The sequence below is a fragment of the Ammospiza caudacuta genome, chromosome 6 (assembly GCF_027887145.1).
Source record: "Ammospiza caudacuta isolate bAmmCau1 chromosome 6, bAmmCau1.pri, whole genome shotgun sequence".
NCBI classification, from domain to species: domain Eukaryota; kingdom Metazoa; phylum Chordata; class Aves; order Passeriformes; family Passerellidae; genus Ammospiza; species Ammospiza caudacuta.
In genome coordinates, this window is record NC_080598.1 from 20,713,570 (window position 1) to 20,731,457 (window position 17,888).

At 37.3% G+C, this 17,888-nt stretch overlaps 1 protein-coding gene across 2 annotated transcripts in view; it reads left to right on the plus strand.

Annotated features, from left to right (window-relative positions):
- Nucleotides 1-17,888, plus strand: part of CHID1 (chitinase domain containing 1) — a 93,344-nt gene that overhangs the window by 14,184 nt on the left and 61,272 nt on the right. For both annotated transcript variants that reach the window (XM_058807404.1, XM_058807405.1), the window contains exon 7: nucleotides 1,798-1,890. In XM_058807404.1, coding sequence (XP_058663387.1) covers nucleotides 1,798-1,890 — 93 coding nt within the window. The remainder of the gene's footprint in view (nucleotides 1-1,797; nucleotides 1,891-17,888) is intronic.

Consider the following 17,888-nt stretch of genomic DNA (forward strand, 5'->3'; position numbering starts at 1 on the left):
TGCTTACCTAGTTTTAATACTGATTATGGTTTTTGATAAGATTATGTCATGTGGGAGTTGTGATAGATGTGTAGGTTTGTTTCAATAAATGTCTGTTTAGCTTAGTGTTGTAATTTTTTAATGTGGTTCCTGTGAAAAAGGATTCTTCTTTGCTATAATTGATTTGTCTTAATAGTGACACTCCTAATGTGGAATGCATGTGGTAAAGTAACGGGGGGAAAACTCTTGGTTTCCCAAAGCAAGAATGGCAGAAGTACATGCTGCAGACAGACCAAAAGCTGATTCCTGTAATCCCTTGTCTTCCCCTAGAAGAGAAATACAGGTGGCAGTGTGATAGCTCATTGTTAAGGGCTGTTCAGCACAGGCAGCTCTCAAATTGTAAGCACAAATTATTGCTGGTATTGGAAAGGTGATAAAACGTGCTTTGTTTGTTTGCCTGGATTTTGAGAGTAATGGCTTTTGTAGGTCCTAGGAAGTTTTCATCAGGCATCAAACCTTTTCAGGGTAAATGGAAATACTTGGTTACCTTTGGATAGTGTTTCAAGCATAATCACTGTGATGGATAATTATATAGGAAGAGCAATAGCTTCAGTAGAATATCTCCAGGATTATACTGCCTTGAAAGGCATGACAGTACCAAGATGTTGTTTCTGAGAGTTCAGGTCTGATCCAGTTTAAGTGGGGCAAGCAGCTTGGATGGTGGCTTTTGTATATTCTGCCTTGCCTGCTTAAGCACTTTCAGCCTCTTGTCATGGATGGTGAAGTTGCTTTCTATTTGGTTCTGGTTTAAGTGTAGTCCTAAACAGATTCAGAGTTCTGTACTAATATCATCTGACTGTGTTTGTGGGCCCTTATGGGCAGGTGAAAAATAGGAAAGTTAACTTTGTTCTGAAAAATCAAATGACTTAAGAAAGGCACTCAGAAGGGCCATGTTTGTAGTGCAAATTTAGGGTATTCTTGGATTCCTCTTAAGATGACATTAAATTTAGTTTCTGCAGATTAAAGGGTTTTCTATTGACATCAACCTTCCAATTAGAAGTGCTAAAACCAGTTTGCATAAGAATTTTAAAGTTTATTTTACTATTGAAATATCAAGAATATGGATATGAAAATCAGCTTTTGTGGAAGTCTTTATTTAAATGATGCAGACAGAAGATGCTATTTCCAGATATGACATTGTCAAACATGTATTTTGTTTCAGTGAAACAGTGAAGTATGGAGAAACAAAAGGATTACTTATACAGGAAAAGAACTAGTAGAAGAAATGTTTCTAAACACAGGCCTCAGAAATATCCCTTTGAAGAGTGCATGTTCTGCTGTGAAAGTATCTTCACAAATTCTTGTGTGCAGCAGCACAGTGGCAACTTTATTTTCTTCAAAATTTGCTTCTTCAGAACAGTGTTTGGTTCTTCTATTGATCTTAATTTTTTTCACCAAAAATGACCTCAAGAAATTATAAAGTATGCTGCTTTGATAAAGTATGCTGGCTTGTTTTACATGCTAACAATGCATAGTTAGAAAAATAAAATAAAACTTAAGAAACAGTTAGAACCCCAGGTGATCACCAGTTCCCATAAAACTAAGACTGTCTCAAGCAGTGCAGTGTTAGTAGTCCTTAAAGATAGTAAGCCTAATCAGTCTTCCTAATTGTTTTTTCTGCTATGATAATTTGCAACAAATTGTGTTTGTCTCTCTTGCCAGCTGCATCTTTTCAAGTATTACTACTGTTACTTGTTCTCCTCAATATATAGCAGCAGTTTTCCTGCCTTTCCCTCTAATAGTATATTTCTATTTCAGGGAGTTGATTCACTTGCTCACTCACCTTTCTGAAGCTCTGCATGAAGCACAACTTAAATTCATACTGGTTATCCCTCCTGCAGTTGCAGCAGGGTGAGTATTCCTCTTTAGATGGCAGTTTCCAGGTGAGAAATACTTTCTTGTCTGATAAACAGTAAGTTCAAAGCTTTGTTTACAGCTATGCAGTTTAAAAGAAGAAGAAATTATTTGGGTTTGATTGGTAGTCCTTTCTCCATGCATATTGCACTGAATGGTCTTGGTAACTATGTGCTCTCACACATACCTCTTAATTTTTGATGTGATAGAGGAACCAACAAGGAGAGGTTCTATGCTGGACCTTGTTCTCCCCCACACTCCAGCTGGGGTGTCATGAGAACAGAGTATAAGGGCAGAATTCCCTCCCTTGACCTGCTGGCCACACTTCCCTTGGTGCAGCCCAGGATGTGGTTGGCTTTCCCAGCTGCAAGTGCATCGTTGGCTAACCATTGCATAGTTGGCAATGAAAGATTATTTTTTTTTTCCCCGAGTTTCCTTTCTTCCTTTGAGATGTTCAGCAACCCTATTGTCTGCATATAAAAACTCAGTAATGTAAGTCAAACAGAGAAGCATTTTTAGGTACTTTTTCAAATGAGAGTCAGTAGACAGCTAATGAAAAATATGACAATTTCTTATTTTTCTTGCATTGGCCTGTACAGCAGTATGGATAGGCTCACAACCAGTACAGATTATGACAGTTCAACAGCACAGTTTCAGGACAGTATTGTACAGCCTCCTAAACTTCTTGTAGGCTGTCACATCTTTCAGTGTACATTCATTTTCAAAGTGCCAAAAAGGCTGAGAAAATTTCATGTCTGAGCAGTCTGGTAAATGTTGCTTCTGTGGCTGGACTTCTCTCTGCAATGACCTCAAGTTTTTGTTGAGTTTTATGAGGAGGTCATATAGCATGTTGAGGAAATAAAGCATTTCTGCTTACAGCTATCTGTGCAGACTTAAATGCATTTGGCTGAAAAGATTCAGTGTTCCTGTAGCAGGTGACTAAAAGGTTGTCCATGTGCTGAGGTCAGTTAGCATCTGCCTTATAACTGTGGTGTCACTTCTTCTGTAGGTTAGTAATGTAACCCCATCCAAACAAATTCCTGCATATAGGTACTTCCTACTATCTTAACACTGTAAGCCCAGAACAATATCCACCTGATTTGGTTCTTCAATAGCTGTCTGAAATCTGATTGCAGTTTATTTTCTGTGAAGTACTTGAGAGTACTTCTTGTTTCTTTATATTTTCCTCTGTTGCATGCTATAACTGATTTATATGCTTTCATGGATAGTTTAATGTAAAAATCCTTTTGCTTCCTGCGTGGGGCTGGCCATGCAGTTTTGATAGAGAGAGAGAGAGAAACAATGTGTTGAAGACTGTGGTAAAAGAAAACAGTAAATTCCATGTAAATTGGTAAAGTAGGCAGTTTTGTAAAATATTACCTGTGCAGAGTCCTTTACTTAAAGGACGGAAGGCCTAGCTGCATTTTGAGGAGATTCCTTCATATCCCTCAAGCCCCTATGCTTTGACCTTGGTTCTGGATCATTAATCCTCTAATGTTTTGCAGATTTCTCTGGAAAATTGTGTGCTGGTGTGCCTTTGCATCACATGACTTTTCAGTGGTGCTATCAAGTACATTGAGTTTCTTCTGAGGTGGTTAAATCAAAAATAATGCAAAATTATTATTTCTTATCTCCTGGCTGTCATTTATTCCAGTCTTTCATGCTGCCCTCTTACATCCTACATCTCCTCTCAATTGATAGTTACTTTAAAAAGTAATTTCTGTTGCTATTAGTTTTATTTTATTACAGGTAAAGAAAAAGAGATCATTTCAAAACCTTTTTCTAAAATGCCTCATCAGTCACTGCATCACACAGATGCTTTTTAAAATGCTAATGCATGCTCTGGTAGAATTTAAGTAATTGTTAGAAACAGTGTTCACGTTTGAAGTGCATTTGTGTTTTGGTGATAGGGAGAAAGTGGAGAATAGCATAAACCTCAACATTCCTGTTCATTGTGATACCTATTGACCTTACCAAGGTCAGCCAGAGGGACCTAACTCTGCTTTGTTTCTGTAAGTCATTTGGGGCTCTACAGTCTATTTTTTCTAAGTCCCTAAACAAGAGTTGGAGCCTCTGTAAAACCTGTGTATTCTTAAACACATTTTGCCTGGACCAGAATTTGTATTTTTAAGATAACTATCTTTCAGGACTATTTCTCTGTTGAACACCACACTGAAGTTTGGATCTTGTGTTGTCATTGGTACCTCCTGCTGTCCTGAATATTGACACAATAGTGAGATCACAGTTCTGAAACCTTTCTGAACTGGGATTTAGGGATGCCCTATTAGATCTGGAAAGAGATGCCTGTCTAAAGTGCAATTTTAATCTGAAATAAGTTTTACATGCCTGTTCCTAAATGGCCTGTTTGTAGAGGAACTGTGAGAAATAACAGCTGTAGTTTATATAAAAGAGAGTCTCATTCTTCTAAACCAATTATATATATCTATCTTTATGCATTCCTAAAATTTTTGGGATTTATCCATAGACCTTTATGGCCCAGGAGAATTCATTAATCACATTATTTTCAATCAATAATCTTACATAAGCCACCTATTTGTGTCTTCTATGTGTGTGTTCTTATTGCATTAACTAGAAAAAAAACAGAAAGTTTTTGAGTAAATAGGTTGTTGCCAATAGATTCATATCTTACAGAAACATCCTAAAACGCTCACAATGGCCATGTACACTTTAAAACTTAGAAATATATTTGATTTAATGATATCAATAATTAGAATTCTGAAATTTTCTTTCTACCTTACTTGACTTTTTGGATAGCAGCTGTACTTGAAAATATTTGATTTATAGGATACAAGGCTTGAACTGAAAAGCACCTCCTAATGTGTATTAAATATCTTGTGTCTTGAAATTCACTTTGGGTTTTAACATTTCCACATGGTCGAAAGTGTGTTTTAATGCATCTTACATTCTTTAGTTTTTGGAATCACTGTAGACTGTTAATCAAAAATACAGCAAAAGGCATGGAAATAAGTGCCATCAAGAATGAAATAATGGAACAGAGTTCACCAGCTGGCAATAGACTGATAGAGGAGACATGAGCAGTATGTGGAATATCCTACCCAACTGGGATGTTAAAAGCTGAAACATTGTCCCTTTTGTGTTCTACCCTGATTAAAATTTAAAGAGAGCATAGTCAAATGTAAGCAGTTTATTTAGGAATTTGTAATTTAGACTCTTTTGATATGCATTAAGATCAAAGCAGTCTCTCAGCAAATGCTATCTGAAAGGAGACACTTAAGAGCTAAAAATACCAGTTTGCATAGGGAAAACCCATCTGGAAAATGCAGCACTGCACATGAGATCAAGTGTGGGATGCAGGAAGAAAACATGTTGGATCATCTGTTTAACTTCTCAAATTCAACTTCTGCAACAAAAACTAAACGAGACCAGTCCTCTACTGAACCTTGCTTTAGTAACTGAAGGTTCCAGTGGTGCCTTTGGATTTTGGTTTGTTTGTAAAATGTTCTGGTCTAAAAGAAAACTTCACTCTTTTTAAATCCACACATTTTATAGCTTTTCACAACATTAACCAGAGGCAGTTGAGCTGGCATAATGAAGGGTAATCAAGATGTGGGAATGTGTTTGGTTGTTGATTAGGAGGCAAGAATCTCTCTAGCAAGCTTTACTGTCACAGAGAATGCATGTAGAGCTCCCATGGCAGAAAACTGAGATTGAGATAGTGTTTTCATCCACCTGATGTCTAGGAACTGCATGATTTTCCTGCAAATGTTAATGATTTACAAGAGGGAGGAACAGCAGGAGCCAAAGCTATTCTTTATGAATTGTGTGTATGTAATTCTCCCTTGTGGATTGGAGTCTTGCAGTTACAGATGTCTGAAGAGACGTGCAAGGATTCCAGTGGTGTTTAAGTGGTTGCTAGAGCAGATGATTTGCTGAAGACTTCCACTCTGTCTTTCAACAGAATGTCTCAAAAAGTTGGAATTTTACTGCTTTTAACATGCATGGATAAACTGTGGCTATCATTTCAATAAGGTCAGTGGGTAGCCAGGCATATTCTGTCCATTGCTCATGGTGAGTAGCTCCATTGGTCCTACTAATCCTGGGCTTGATTAAATTCCTGCCTTAAGTATATGCAGTTCAGTGTTTTATACTGGGAAAAGATATATGAATGTTTTTATACTGATTTCACAAACCTCTTTCCAAATAGGATATCTGTGCTGGAGTGAACTACCTTTATACCTAAATATGCACTTTCATAACTATGTTGAGGGGAAAAATAAATATGGCAAATGGACCTTGAAATTTGGTTGCACCTGTTCTCATAAGTCATAGGCATTGGGTCGGTTATTTTGTTTCTCTGTACTTAAATTTTTTATAAGGTTATGAATGTATTCTGAAAGCAAAAAGTGAGACTTTGTGTAGTGACTCTTTTCTGTGTGCAAATAAATTGAATTTTGTCTGACTAGATTATTGCATGTTTTGTCCAGGTTCAGCAACCATTTTTTCCACTGTGTTTCCCAAATATTATCAAGAAAATAGTGAGTAAAGAACATAAGGTTTATATACATAAGCTATCATTGGAGGAAGCATCAGTAATTGTTCTGTTTCTTGCTGTCTTGTGAGAAAGAACAATGACAAAAAGTACCTGGAAGCTGTAGATATGGTGTTTTCTTCACAGAGGTTCTCAGTCTATTCATGGCTGCATAACCATTGCCTTCCTGGCATTTGTAGTTTATTACAGACTTTAGACATGTGATATAAATATGTTAAGTCTCAGTATACACTCATTAAAAGCTGTTACTTTTTTTAAACACAGTGTTAAATAACCCTATATTTAGGTTGTTAGTGATTGCTTTCCTTGGGCTTTTATCATCCCCTGAAGTGTAATGCTTTGGACAAAGTAGAAGTGAAAATGGCATTGGTTGTGTCACTTCATAATGTAACACTATACTCTTTATTGACATTTTGATGGTTAGGATATGCACTAGGCAGTTTGCCCTGTGTGATGGATATTTTTTAACACACCTCTCTTCAGGCTACAAGACAGTAGCTGCTCCTTGAATAACAGATGATTCCTTATCTCTTAATTTTGTACAGAACCCTTAAATGAGAGAAAGTAAACTGTGAAGTAAACAAGTAAACTCAGGTGCTGAGGTGAGAGGCTGCCCTGCCAGCATGATCTGTGGTGGGGCACTCCAGTGCTGCTCAGGGGGTTTCCTGAACTGGAAAGCCCTCAGGGAACTCCGCAAGGAGGTGAATTGGTTGAGGAGTATCCAGGAGCCCAAGAGAGAAATGGATTACAGGAATCACGTCCTACCTTCCCTGGTAAAAACCTTTTAGGCAAACAGGGCATATGACACAAAAGATTCCCTGTCCTCTTTCCACCTGATTGAACATGGGACTTAAGGGATAGGGGCAATGGTGGCAAATTCCTGCCTGTTGCAGGAGTTGCATCTTTTCTGTCATTTTCCACCTTTCCCACTTTGTCACTATTAAGAGTTGTAGAGTTACAGATATAGCTACTGCTGCATTTCTGAGAAAAAATATCAAAAATCTGCTGAAAAATCTCTAAAACTATGGAGTTTTGTATGTATCAATCGTAATTAAAATGCATGGAAGACAGTGTTAGAAAGAGATTGTTTCAATTGTTTAAGAAGCCTCAGGTAACAAAAAGTAGCTTTATACTTTCAGTAATTTTGTCAAGTCTAGCATAATAATAACCAGATATGTCAAACCTTGATCTTTGATTTAAGTAATTGTATGCAAAATAGCTGCTGTTCTTAGCTGTGTTTTAATAACATGCCTGCCAGTACAAAGCAGAGGTCAGTGAGCAAGATGGTTTCATTCAGCCTTGTGGGACACAGTGTTGGGGATTATTAGTGAGAGAGAAGCACTTTGTAAACCACTGGAACTGTCGCTGTCCTTGTGACATGCTCAAAAAATGCTGCTATTGGCAAATTGCACACAGTTTAGCTAGAATAATTTGTTATCTCCTGACTGGTTTCTGACAGCATATATCAAAGCAGTATTTAAATTAAAACCAAACATGTTTCTTCCTGATAAAAGGTACACTTAACCTCACAGCTTTTAGAAAAAATTCTGTCATTATTGACTTCTTGAGATGCACAGCTGTAGAGCAGCTGCTTTCATTTTAAAGCTACAGGAACCCAAACCACTCTTTATCTTCAAGTACTTGAACATAATGTATGTTCTTGTCTCATCAAAATACAGCCAGCATCCCCAGCTTTGGATTTCATATTTGCATATGTGAGGAAAAAAAAATCTGCAGCTTCTCTTCCTGTTACTTAAAACTTCTATAGGTTTGTATTATCAGTATTTTCAAGCATTAACTGCCACTTCTTCAAAATTATTATTTGAGCTACTCAGTTTATTCTTTATTCTTGCTGCAAAAACATTGTGGATGTGAAGTACTGTCTTAAGTACTTTAGCCTTTTCTTTGTAGAGCTGCTGTGCAATGAAAATTACCAGAATCTATGCAGTCTTCATTACTCCTATCCAGTAGCAGTTGATACCAGTTTAGTTTTGCTACTCTGCCTCTTGGAAAGATTGGCAGGAGGGTAGACGTGTTGTCCCTTCTCTTAGTGCTGTCGTGCTCTTTTCTGCCTTTCCTATAAATATACTTACATATTTCACTGAAAAGTAGGAAGAGCACATGATGAATAACTGCTCATCGACCTCACACTTCCTCAGCCTAATGCATGCGACAATTGACCAGTGTTTTGCGTAAAGAAAATAGGTGCTTTGGTCTTCTAGAAACTGATTGTGAACAGATACTTGTAATTACATTATCAGTAATCTGTCATCTTTAGAAGTTGCTGCAGATTCAATTGCCTTGCCATAACTTTGTGTATACAGAATGATGTGTTTGTTGGCTTGCTATTCCAGTGTATATATACACACTGTCTCCCTTAGAAGTATTTCTGGCAAGTACCAGTTTTGATGTAGAATATACAAGTAAACAGCAGGGTAATTTTTATGATAATGTATGGTAAACAAATTCAATGAAATTATAAGCAGCTTCTAACGTGTCTGTTTTGGAGTGAAATGGGAACTGTCACTTACTTTTAACATCATTCTCAGGAAGGACTATGTGGAACAGAATGTAGAATGTTGAAATTTTGGTAAGTAAATAATGCTGGATTAAACCAACAGGAAACATATTGCTTGTTCCAAATGAAGTTTCCAAATACCAGATTATGTCAAATAACTGTATATTAGAAAACCAACCAAATTTGTAGAATACTGTTTATTAAGTAGGATTTTGCTTTACCAATACTTATACCTATAATTATGAAAGGTTAAAATATTTGTGAGAAACCTGGTCATAATAATCTTATTTTGTTGGAATCACTAATACTGTTGATGAATTTTTCCACGTGTCTAATCTTTCTGGCTTTTCTTTCCAGTTTGACAAATGAGCTCACAGAAAAGCAAGCAATTCTAAAAATGGTGTTAATTTATTGTAGAATTACTAAGCATGTATCATATATGCTCTGCATTGGACAATCAGTGTGCAGAAAATGGGATTGGAGGGAAAATTTGAAAGTTAAATATGCACAGTTTCATATTTGTTGTGCCTAGTTGGTAATAACACTTTGCCCTCTGTTTTTCCCATAGTTGTCCATCTTCTTGTGAGTATCCTAAAATAAAAAACCAAGGGACTGTCAGGAATATGGGGAGTACAGTTACATATCAAGAAATTTTGTAATTGGGCCCTCTGCATAAAATTCAGCACTCAAGAAGGCACAGAAATGTCTCTTTAGAGGGCTGTCTAGGCTAACTGACTGGTGTAGTCATTTTTATTGCATGTTAGAGAACCTGTATAATATGTTTGATTTGGATCACAAGATATAGCTTGAGATATGAATTTATACTGAGGGGAACAGAAGACTCAGTAGGAAATTATTACTGATTACTGAGTATCAGTTACTGGAGCAAGTTTAATAATGTCTTCAAATTATGGTAATACTATTGAATCCTACTCAGTCATGCTACTGGGCTCATGTTTTTTCCCCGTATAAAGGCTCAAAGTATAGGTCTGTCAGTCACTTCTCTATTTAAAGTGAATTCTGTTGGTGACAGTAAATCTGGATGCATGTTAATTGCTCTAAACTACATCTGTTTCCCTTGCTGATGACTTCCCTGGTTTTGCTACTCTTTGTTGGGCTGCCAGCTCAGTACAGCATGGCTCTGACTGCAGCCATGAGATGTTCCATGCATTTCGCATACATTCAGAAAGGACTCAAGAGAACAAACCTATTCTTAGAGCAGGCTCTTTTGAAGATTATACCTTACAATATAAAATCAATGCAACGAAGGTCTGACTCTACTGACATCTTCTGAAGCGAGTGCATGCATCTGGTTTTGAATTCCCACTGGGGAGAATCATTGGGATAATCTGTAGGTCAGCTAAGAGCAGCCAAAGAGAAGAAAGGGTGGAATGTATTCCTCTGCATATCTGTCATTTGTAGCTCTACCAATTCTGAGCCAGCTGGTGTAGAGCAATTACTATATAAGTTTCGGTATTAAGTTGGAAAACTTTCCAAAAAACAAAGAGAAGAAAAATGGTGAGCATTTTATGCAAGGAGGAATTAAGGCTACATTTGGTGTGTTAGAGTTTTTAAATGAGGCTTGTATGTTCCAGAGTGCAATCTTGTTTTGCGTGATGCTCTGCTGTTGGAGCATGGCTTGCCTGGGCACTCAGCCCTGGCATGAAAGGCACTCGAATAGTTTGGAAATTAGGAGAAGCAAATGGTGACACAGTGGATGTTCATTTGTGCATAGTCTTTCTTAAATGGCTTCTATGAAGAGACTGAAGCAATGTAATGGAAGCAGCATGAAAGGAGCTGAGTTGACTTTCCCAGAAATGGAACTGGTAAATACAACAAGTGTCAGAATTAATTTTTTCTCATTTGGTAGTCAGATTATCTGGTTTTGTCAGATGTGTATTTCTTATGTTGACTTCAGAGTTTTAGATACACTGTATTTTTAAAGTTACACTGTAACTTAAGAATTGGTAAGTGACTGGTCTGCCAGCATGCCTCAGCTCTGAGGACAGCAGTTTTCAGGCTTATTTGTCCCTAGCTGTCTGCTGAGATTTCATGCTTTCTTTTCAGGGCATATATTGCTTGGCATGTTTCCCCTTCTTGACTTCTGTTACTGGTTTAAACCAGATGGGCCACAGGTAATTAGTTTGGCTTCATGAAAATGGTGTAGGCTACTCCATGGCAAGAGCAGATCTGTGCTTCTCCCTGTTTGGAGAGCAAGGACTGCAAAGACAATGGCTGGGATGGGATGTTTGTATTAAACAAGAGTGCCAGCCCTTAATGTTCTGCAAAAATTCATTAGGTACAGAGATACCATTCTGCTTCCTGATAAAAATATAGCAAGTTTTCACTTTCAGTCTGTTAAAATTCACAGTCCCCCAGTGATATGAAGCACTAGGATTGTATGAAGGAACAACTCCCAGGGCTTCTGTGTTGTGAATCTGTAGCACTCAGTTACACTTTTCTTGCTTGTCGAGCTGTCTAGGTTTTGTTAGTTTTAAAATACCTACATTAATCTTCCTTATCTGAGAATTTGGTAAAGAGATTTTTGCCACTGAGAAAATTTGAACACATTCAGTAATGTGATTTGTGGTCTTCAGTAGAGATGTTGTTTATTTTGAATTATGATCTTTTCTGTGGACAAGGGACCTTTTGCTCTGAAGGCAGAAAAGAGCCGTTTTGCTCTGAAGGCACCTGAGTGTCAGCATTGCTGAAATAGGTGCACCAGAAAAAGACAGTGCAGAGGTAGGGCTGCAGGTTTTTACTTCTGAATTTAAGCTACTATTCAGAATAATAGTATTCAGAATAGTAGTAGAGTGCAAGTAGTAGTATTGGAAGGTGCAAATAATTTTTTAAAAAGTCAAAATAAACTATGACTACATTAATTTTACTAGAAGTTTATCTAGCAAACTCTTAAAAGCTACATATGAATGGATGTCAGAACTCCCAGACTACCTACACCCTTAGAAGGTTCTCCCTAATGTCTAGCCCAGGTTTGCTAAAGCAATTATCGTTAGAATCATTATCATTATCATTATCAAATGAACTGCTAAACTCTTGTGTTTCCATTAAAATTCTCCTTTCTCATTTGCTCACTCTTTTCTAATTTTTGTCTCTTGGGATGATGTTCCTCTGACTTACTAACAATAAGATGTCCTTTCATACTATGTAAGCAAAATGAGATTTGGAGATGTTAAGATGGGCTTTAAATGGGAGGGGAGGAACCCTCCTGCTTTTGTTTCTGCCCTTATCTGTTCCAGCACTTTAGTGTGGGAAACTGGCAGAGTGTTCTCTGAGTAGAACCAGATGAATAACCATGACTGGAAGAGTGTATGTGATCAGAGAGAATCACACTGGTTTTATGGAATAACCTGTGTTATTCCCTTTCAGTTTGATTTTTAAGTCTGTTTTAAGAGGAATAAGACTTTTGTACAGAGATTGTAAATACATTAAAAAGTTGGGAGGAGAAATTTATACTAACTTGGCATTTGTGTTGTTTCTCCTGAAATGGTCTGACCTTAACATTGTGGTTCAATGGACATTTTTGGGTTTGAAATGCACAGTCCATGATTTGTCATATTGATCTGGGTTTGTATGCCACAAGATCAGATACTGTGTTTGTATCATGCTTCACCTCTTGCAACATTTTGTCCTTAGAAAGGAATTAGAGAAAAAAAAAATCTGTATTTCAGAGGCTAGTGAAGGTACTTGAGTTTACAGTAAGCATGTGCATTTTCTGAAATGCCTGAATAACATGCATCTCTGCAAAAGCCTTGATCTGTTGTCTGGGAGGATGTGCTTACTGAGGGAGAGAGGTCAGAGATGGAGAACATGCTGTGCTTTTTACAGTCTGCATTCAGCTGCATGGAATTCATCCCCCACTACGTAGAAATCTGCTTTTGTCTACCCGAGGATCTCTTTTTTGTTGGTTAAACATTGGTCGTGTTGGTTAATATGGCCGTGTTCCTTTGACAGCAGGGATTACATCTGTAATTATTGTTCATGGCTTTGAAGAGCAGTATTGTTTCAAGATCCTGTTGCTGACTTGGCTGCTTCATACAGTGCTGTTGTAGACACACCTTAATTCTGTTTTTAGCCTGATTTCTGAAGTGACAAGGTGTCTGTAAGCTTTCTCTCTTACATTTTTCATCTCTCTGCTAAAGCTTCTTTGGCATTTGACCAGTTTTAAGCCAAATTGAGATAGGCATAGAATTTTAATAGTCAGGTTCCTGTTACTTCATGAAAATATGTACCTGGACAGATGAAAATAAAAAATCTTTTTTTTCCCCTAGACCCAGCTGTAAGAGGGCATTGTAAGTGGAACATCTATAGGACACCAGAAATGTAGTTGCAAAACATCCATGGAAACAGGGATTCACATAGAATCGTTTTCTAAGTACTGATAGTGGAAAATTACTTCAGTGAGCTGTCATTCTGAGAGTTTTGAAAAACCTGAAATGAGAAAGGGTAGTCACAAAACTGTCGAGGATTTTTTTGGAAAAGGAAATGGTTTCAGATTGAACTTGGTTACGCATTTTACTGCTTCATTATCAATGCCTATAATTGTGTGATGAACAGAGTAGTCATTTAGCTCTTTCTTCTGTTTTCTATAGAACAGATTTCATGCAGGAAGAAACAGTGAATTTTTATTCAGTGATTTTGCATGAACTGAATTCAGTGGTCTGTGTTCATCAAATGCAGTAGCATTATCTTGTAGTGCTCCTACCTGCAACGAGCTATGAAAACCAATAATATCTCAAGATGAAGAAAGCTTTGCAAACAGTGTCTCTACAGAAAATTATACATGACAAGAAAATTAAGTCATTACTGAGAGGCTGACTTCTGAAATAGAATCATAGTGGAAACAGAAAATCAATCAGTTTTCCATTATGAAGGCTATGCAAAGATGAGGAGACAGGAAACCTCTCTTTTAAAAAGGAGGGTGAAGGTGAGGTAACCCTGCAAGAATGCAGTTTGAACTTGCAGGGAATAGCAGTCAGTTAAAAGACCTTTTTTCTCCTTATTTCATTTTGAGAGTCATTGTAGTGAGACAAGAAGTAATTGAGAATGTAGATTCATTTGAAAATAAATGAAAGCAGCTTTCATTGTTGAAGTATTTTTTTCCAATCTTTCAATATGAAAGACTACAAACTCAAAGCCTTACAAAAATACTTATCAGTAAAGCGTTACTGGGAATTTTGAGACATATAACTGTATGTAATTTGGAAGATGCAGGTAATAAACATTCTAGGCTGTGAAACAAACCCCCCTGGAGTTATTTTAGGCATTAAAAGATAGAATACTAAAAAGAGACTCTGGAATTCTAGGCTGTGTATATGGAAATACCAAGGAAAACAGGTGGTTTCTTCTAGATCTGCGATGTTGTCCCAATAATAGGGATTTTGTATATACATGTGGCAGTGTGCCATTGGGAAATGTTGACAGATTCTCAGGAATGTGTGCAAATAAGACTTATGCTCTCAGGGGAATCATCGTTCTGTAAGTTCTGCCAGGTTGCCATTGCTCCCTTACTTGAAGGGAGAACTTGTAAAGATTATGTTGTATTCCTGAGGCTTTTTATGGGAAGGATTTCTGTGGATGTTATGTAAGGCAGCTTCTTTACTGTTTGTTAAAAGGAAAATACATAACAGCATAAAAAATGTCCACTTAAGGTTAAAACAGAAATCAACTGGAAAGGAAAACTCTCATTTTCTCTTTGCAATGTCCTTTTGTTCCTCCACCCCTTTTCTGCACACCCAGCAGTCTCATGCTCTGTTTCCTATCCTTAGTGCTAATAATTTCCCAGCACTGATAGTTTCTACTTGTAGAAATTTTTGTAGAGATTTTGTAGAAAGTCACCTCTCTGAATTCCTGATGTATGGTGCTTTATCATTTAAATGTTGAGCTGGAGTGGCAGACACTTTTTAGATTAATTCCAAATATGTATTTTTACAGGGCTAAGTCCATATTTCTTATAAATTTTAATAAATACTTTGAAATACCGTAAAGAACAGATATTGTATCCATTAGAAAATTTTGTTGGTCCAAGAAATTTAAGCGTTTACATTTGGCTGGTATTTTAGAAATAGAATCCTACAGATTTTTCTAGAAAACAGAAAATTGAAGTATATGGGATAAATATCATTCCTTATTAACAGTTGTTTCAAACAAGAAAGAAAAAAAATAAAGCCTAATTTCTTTGAGAGGTGCATTTCCTTTTCAATAGCAAGGAAAACACATTCACCACAAATTGTTAGTTTAAAATATTAATTGTATAAGATAGAGGCTACAGTTTGATTTTCCTTTTACTGTGGAATTTTATATCATTACCAGTGTCTGAGCATTTTCAAGTCACTCTTTAAGTGACAGAACTGATACCTGTCACACTTTTCATGTCTTTTCTTATGGAGATTTATTTATGCACTTCATACTTTGCATTGGTGTAGTCTTGCTTAGATATTTCCCCTGCCTGAAATACACATGCCAAAAAAAATAAACCACATACCTTGTACTGAAAGTAGACCATGAGTGTAAGATGAATTTTTGGATCCTGAATTGTCAATCAAAAAAGTAGTTTGAGTTTGAGTGATGACTCAAGTCTGAATACTTCCTAGCTTTGCATCTACTTTTCACCAGAGCATTTATCATTGCCAGGGAAGCTCTTTCATCAAAACATGGAAAGCATATTGGATAAAGAAGACATAAAAATACAATGTAAAGCCTGGTTGCATAGGTTGAGACATTGTATTGCACTGCCACATTGAAACTGATTTGAAAGGACCTAAAAACTCCAGTGCTTTCTTTACAATAATGCAAACCAAACCTGTGACTGTGAGGCCTGAGTAAGTTTAAGGCCTATTTAATAGTAAAAAATCCTCAAGTACCTCAGATTTAAAAAAAAAAAGGTTCTGGTTAATAGTGTAAGGCAATGGTTTTCAGCAATCCCAGAAAAATCAGTCTTGTCTTCTTGTCTTTCCTTTCTTCCCAGTGTCTGTTTCATTAGGGTATGCACTGAGTAGCAGGCTTGGTTGTAGATTCAACTTATATAGTTCAGTTTTTCAGTTGATTATAATTCACATTCATGTATTTTGTTCAAACCAGATTACTGAAAACCTCCATGAGTGCTGAATAGCTATAGTTGGTACTATCAGGAATGCCAGGGAATTTCAACTCTCTGAGGATATCCATAGCTGAATCTGGTTTCATCCCAGTGCCCTGTGCTCCAGTAGGGTCAGGGCAATGTCTGCAGGCCCATCACTCGTGTGGCCTCCCCAGGGCCCCTGCACCATGGAACAGTGCTGCCCCAGGGAGTGAGTGCTGGCATGGGATGATCCGGGGGGCTGGAGCTCCAGGGCTGGGGATTGAGGGGCTGGGAGTACCAGCTGTGCCACCCTTTCTCCATCCTGTCTTCATTCTTTCTCCTCCCCTCCTACATCATTATCCTTCTTCCAGGTGTGGGAGGGTTTCAGGATCTTGGGAGAAGAGTTTGGGTCTGGTTTTGCAAACAGGCATGGAGGAGCCCTGGCTTGCTCTAGACCAGTAGAAGTTTTAAGAGCAGATTTGCAGAGAAAACTCAATTGTTACACTTGTCTCTCCTTCTGCAATGTCTCTTAATCTTCTTCATAAAGTTTTAAATTAAACAAGCCATGTTAAAAAAAAATCCCAAGTGAAAGTGGAATCTGATCCAGTTTAGCAGACTAGAAATATTCAGCAAACTGGGTAAGTTATGCCAAATTCTCTCCAAGACAGTGGGATTTAGGCTTGAGTGTTTTAGCAAACAAGGGTAACTGTAAGTACAAGTTCTTTTTTTGTTTTTATGGAGATTTAGGGTGGAACCTTAGGAGAAGAGTTCAAGACATGTTTGTACAATGCTCTCAGGTATAGGGGGAGATTATCAGGGCTGTCCTGTGCAGGGCCAGGAGATGGACTTGATGATCCTTGTGGGTCCCTTCCAACTCAGCATATTTGATCATTCTGTGATTCTATGTATAATGTACAGAGCTAATAAATGATGATGAAGCTTCTGCCACTTCACTGACTATTTTGGAAATGGTCTTAAAAGTTTGGAAGAATGACAAGCTTTAGACTTAGACTTGGAAAGAATTACTTTAATGGACTTTGCATATTCTGTGCCAAGTCTCCTGACTTTCCCTGCTGGATTTCTCAACAAAGTAGTCAGTAGAACATACCTGCCCTTGAGTTAAGTTTACATAAATATCAGAATTATTGAAAAACCTCGATTTGAAGTATAATAGCCATTGAAAAAATATTTGGGTTTTATTCTTGAGTGCCAGTTTTCTTGACTCAGGACAATTCTAAAGGAGTGAGTCAAATTGTCCTGGTTTTTTGCTTCAATGGAAGTGCATGACTAGAGCAGAGTTGACTATTCATTGAACTGGTGAGTGGTGCTTGTTTTTTTGAAGAGTGCTACTGGGTTTGTTCCAAGTTGGAAATTTATGCCCTTGCCACTCAGATGGCATTCCCTTGTAACCGAAGTAGTTGAGTTACAAAATTGCATTGGAGAAAATGATGGCAATATCCACTTTAACCTGTGGGTTTCTTCTTAAGTTATACATGCAAATTTCATTAAAGTACTACCTGGCTAAATCTATAAAGCAATCCAACTTGCCCTAATATCTAATACACATTATAATTACTTTTTATGTTTTTCCCTTCAGGAGTAATCACAATCAATTTACTGAAAATGGGTTTTGCTGGAATTTGCATTGGGAAATTGCTTTGCCCACAGACATCCAAGTTGCCATAACATTGTTTCAAAGATGTATTTATTATTTAATTCTTGTAGAACAACTGTAGTTTGCAATTGCAGTACATCACAAGCAGATGACTATAAAAAAGCCTGAGGTCCACCAGTAGGTTCCAGAAGTGAAGATTTTTTTAAAAATTTGTTACAACCCTTGAAGGAAAAGAATGAGATTTCTCCTTCCT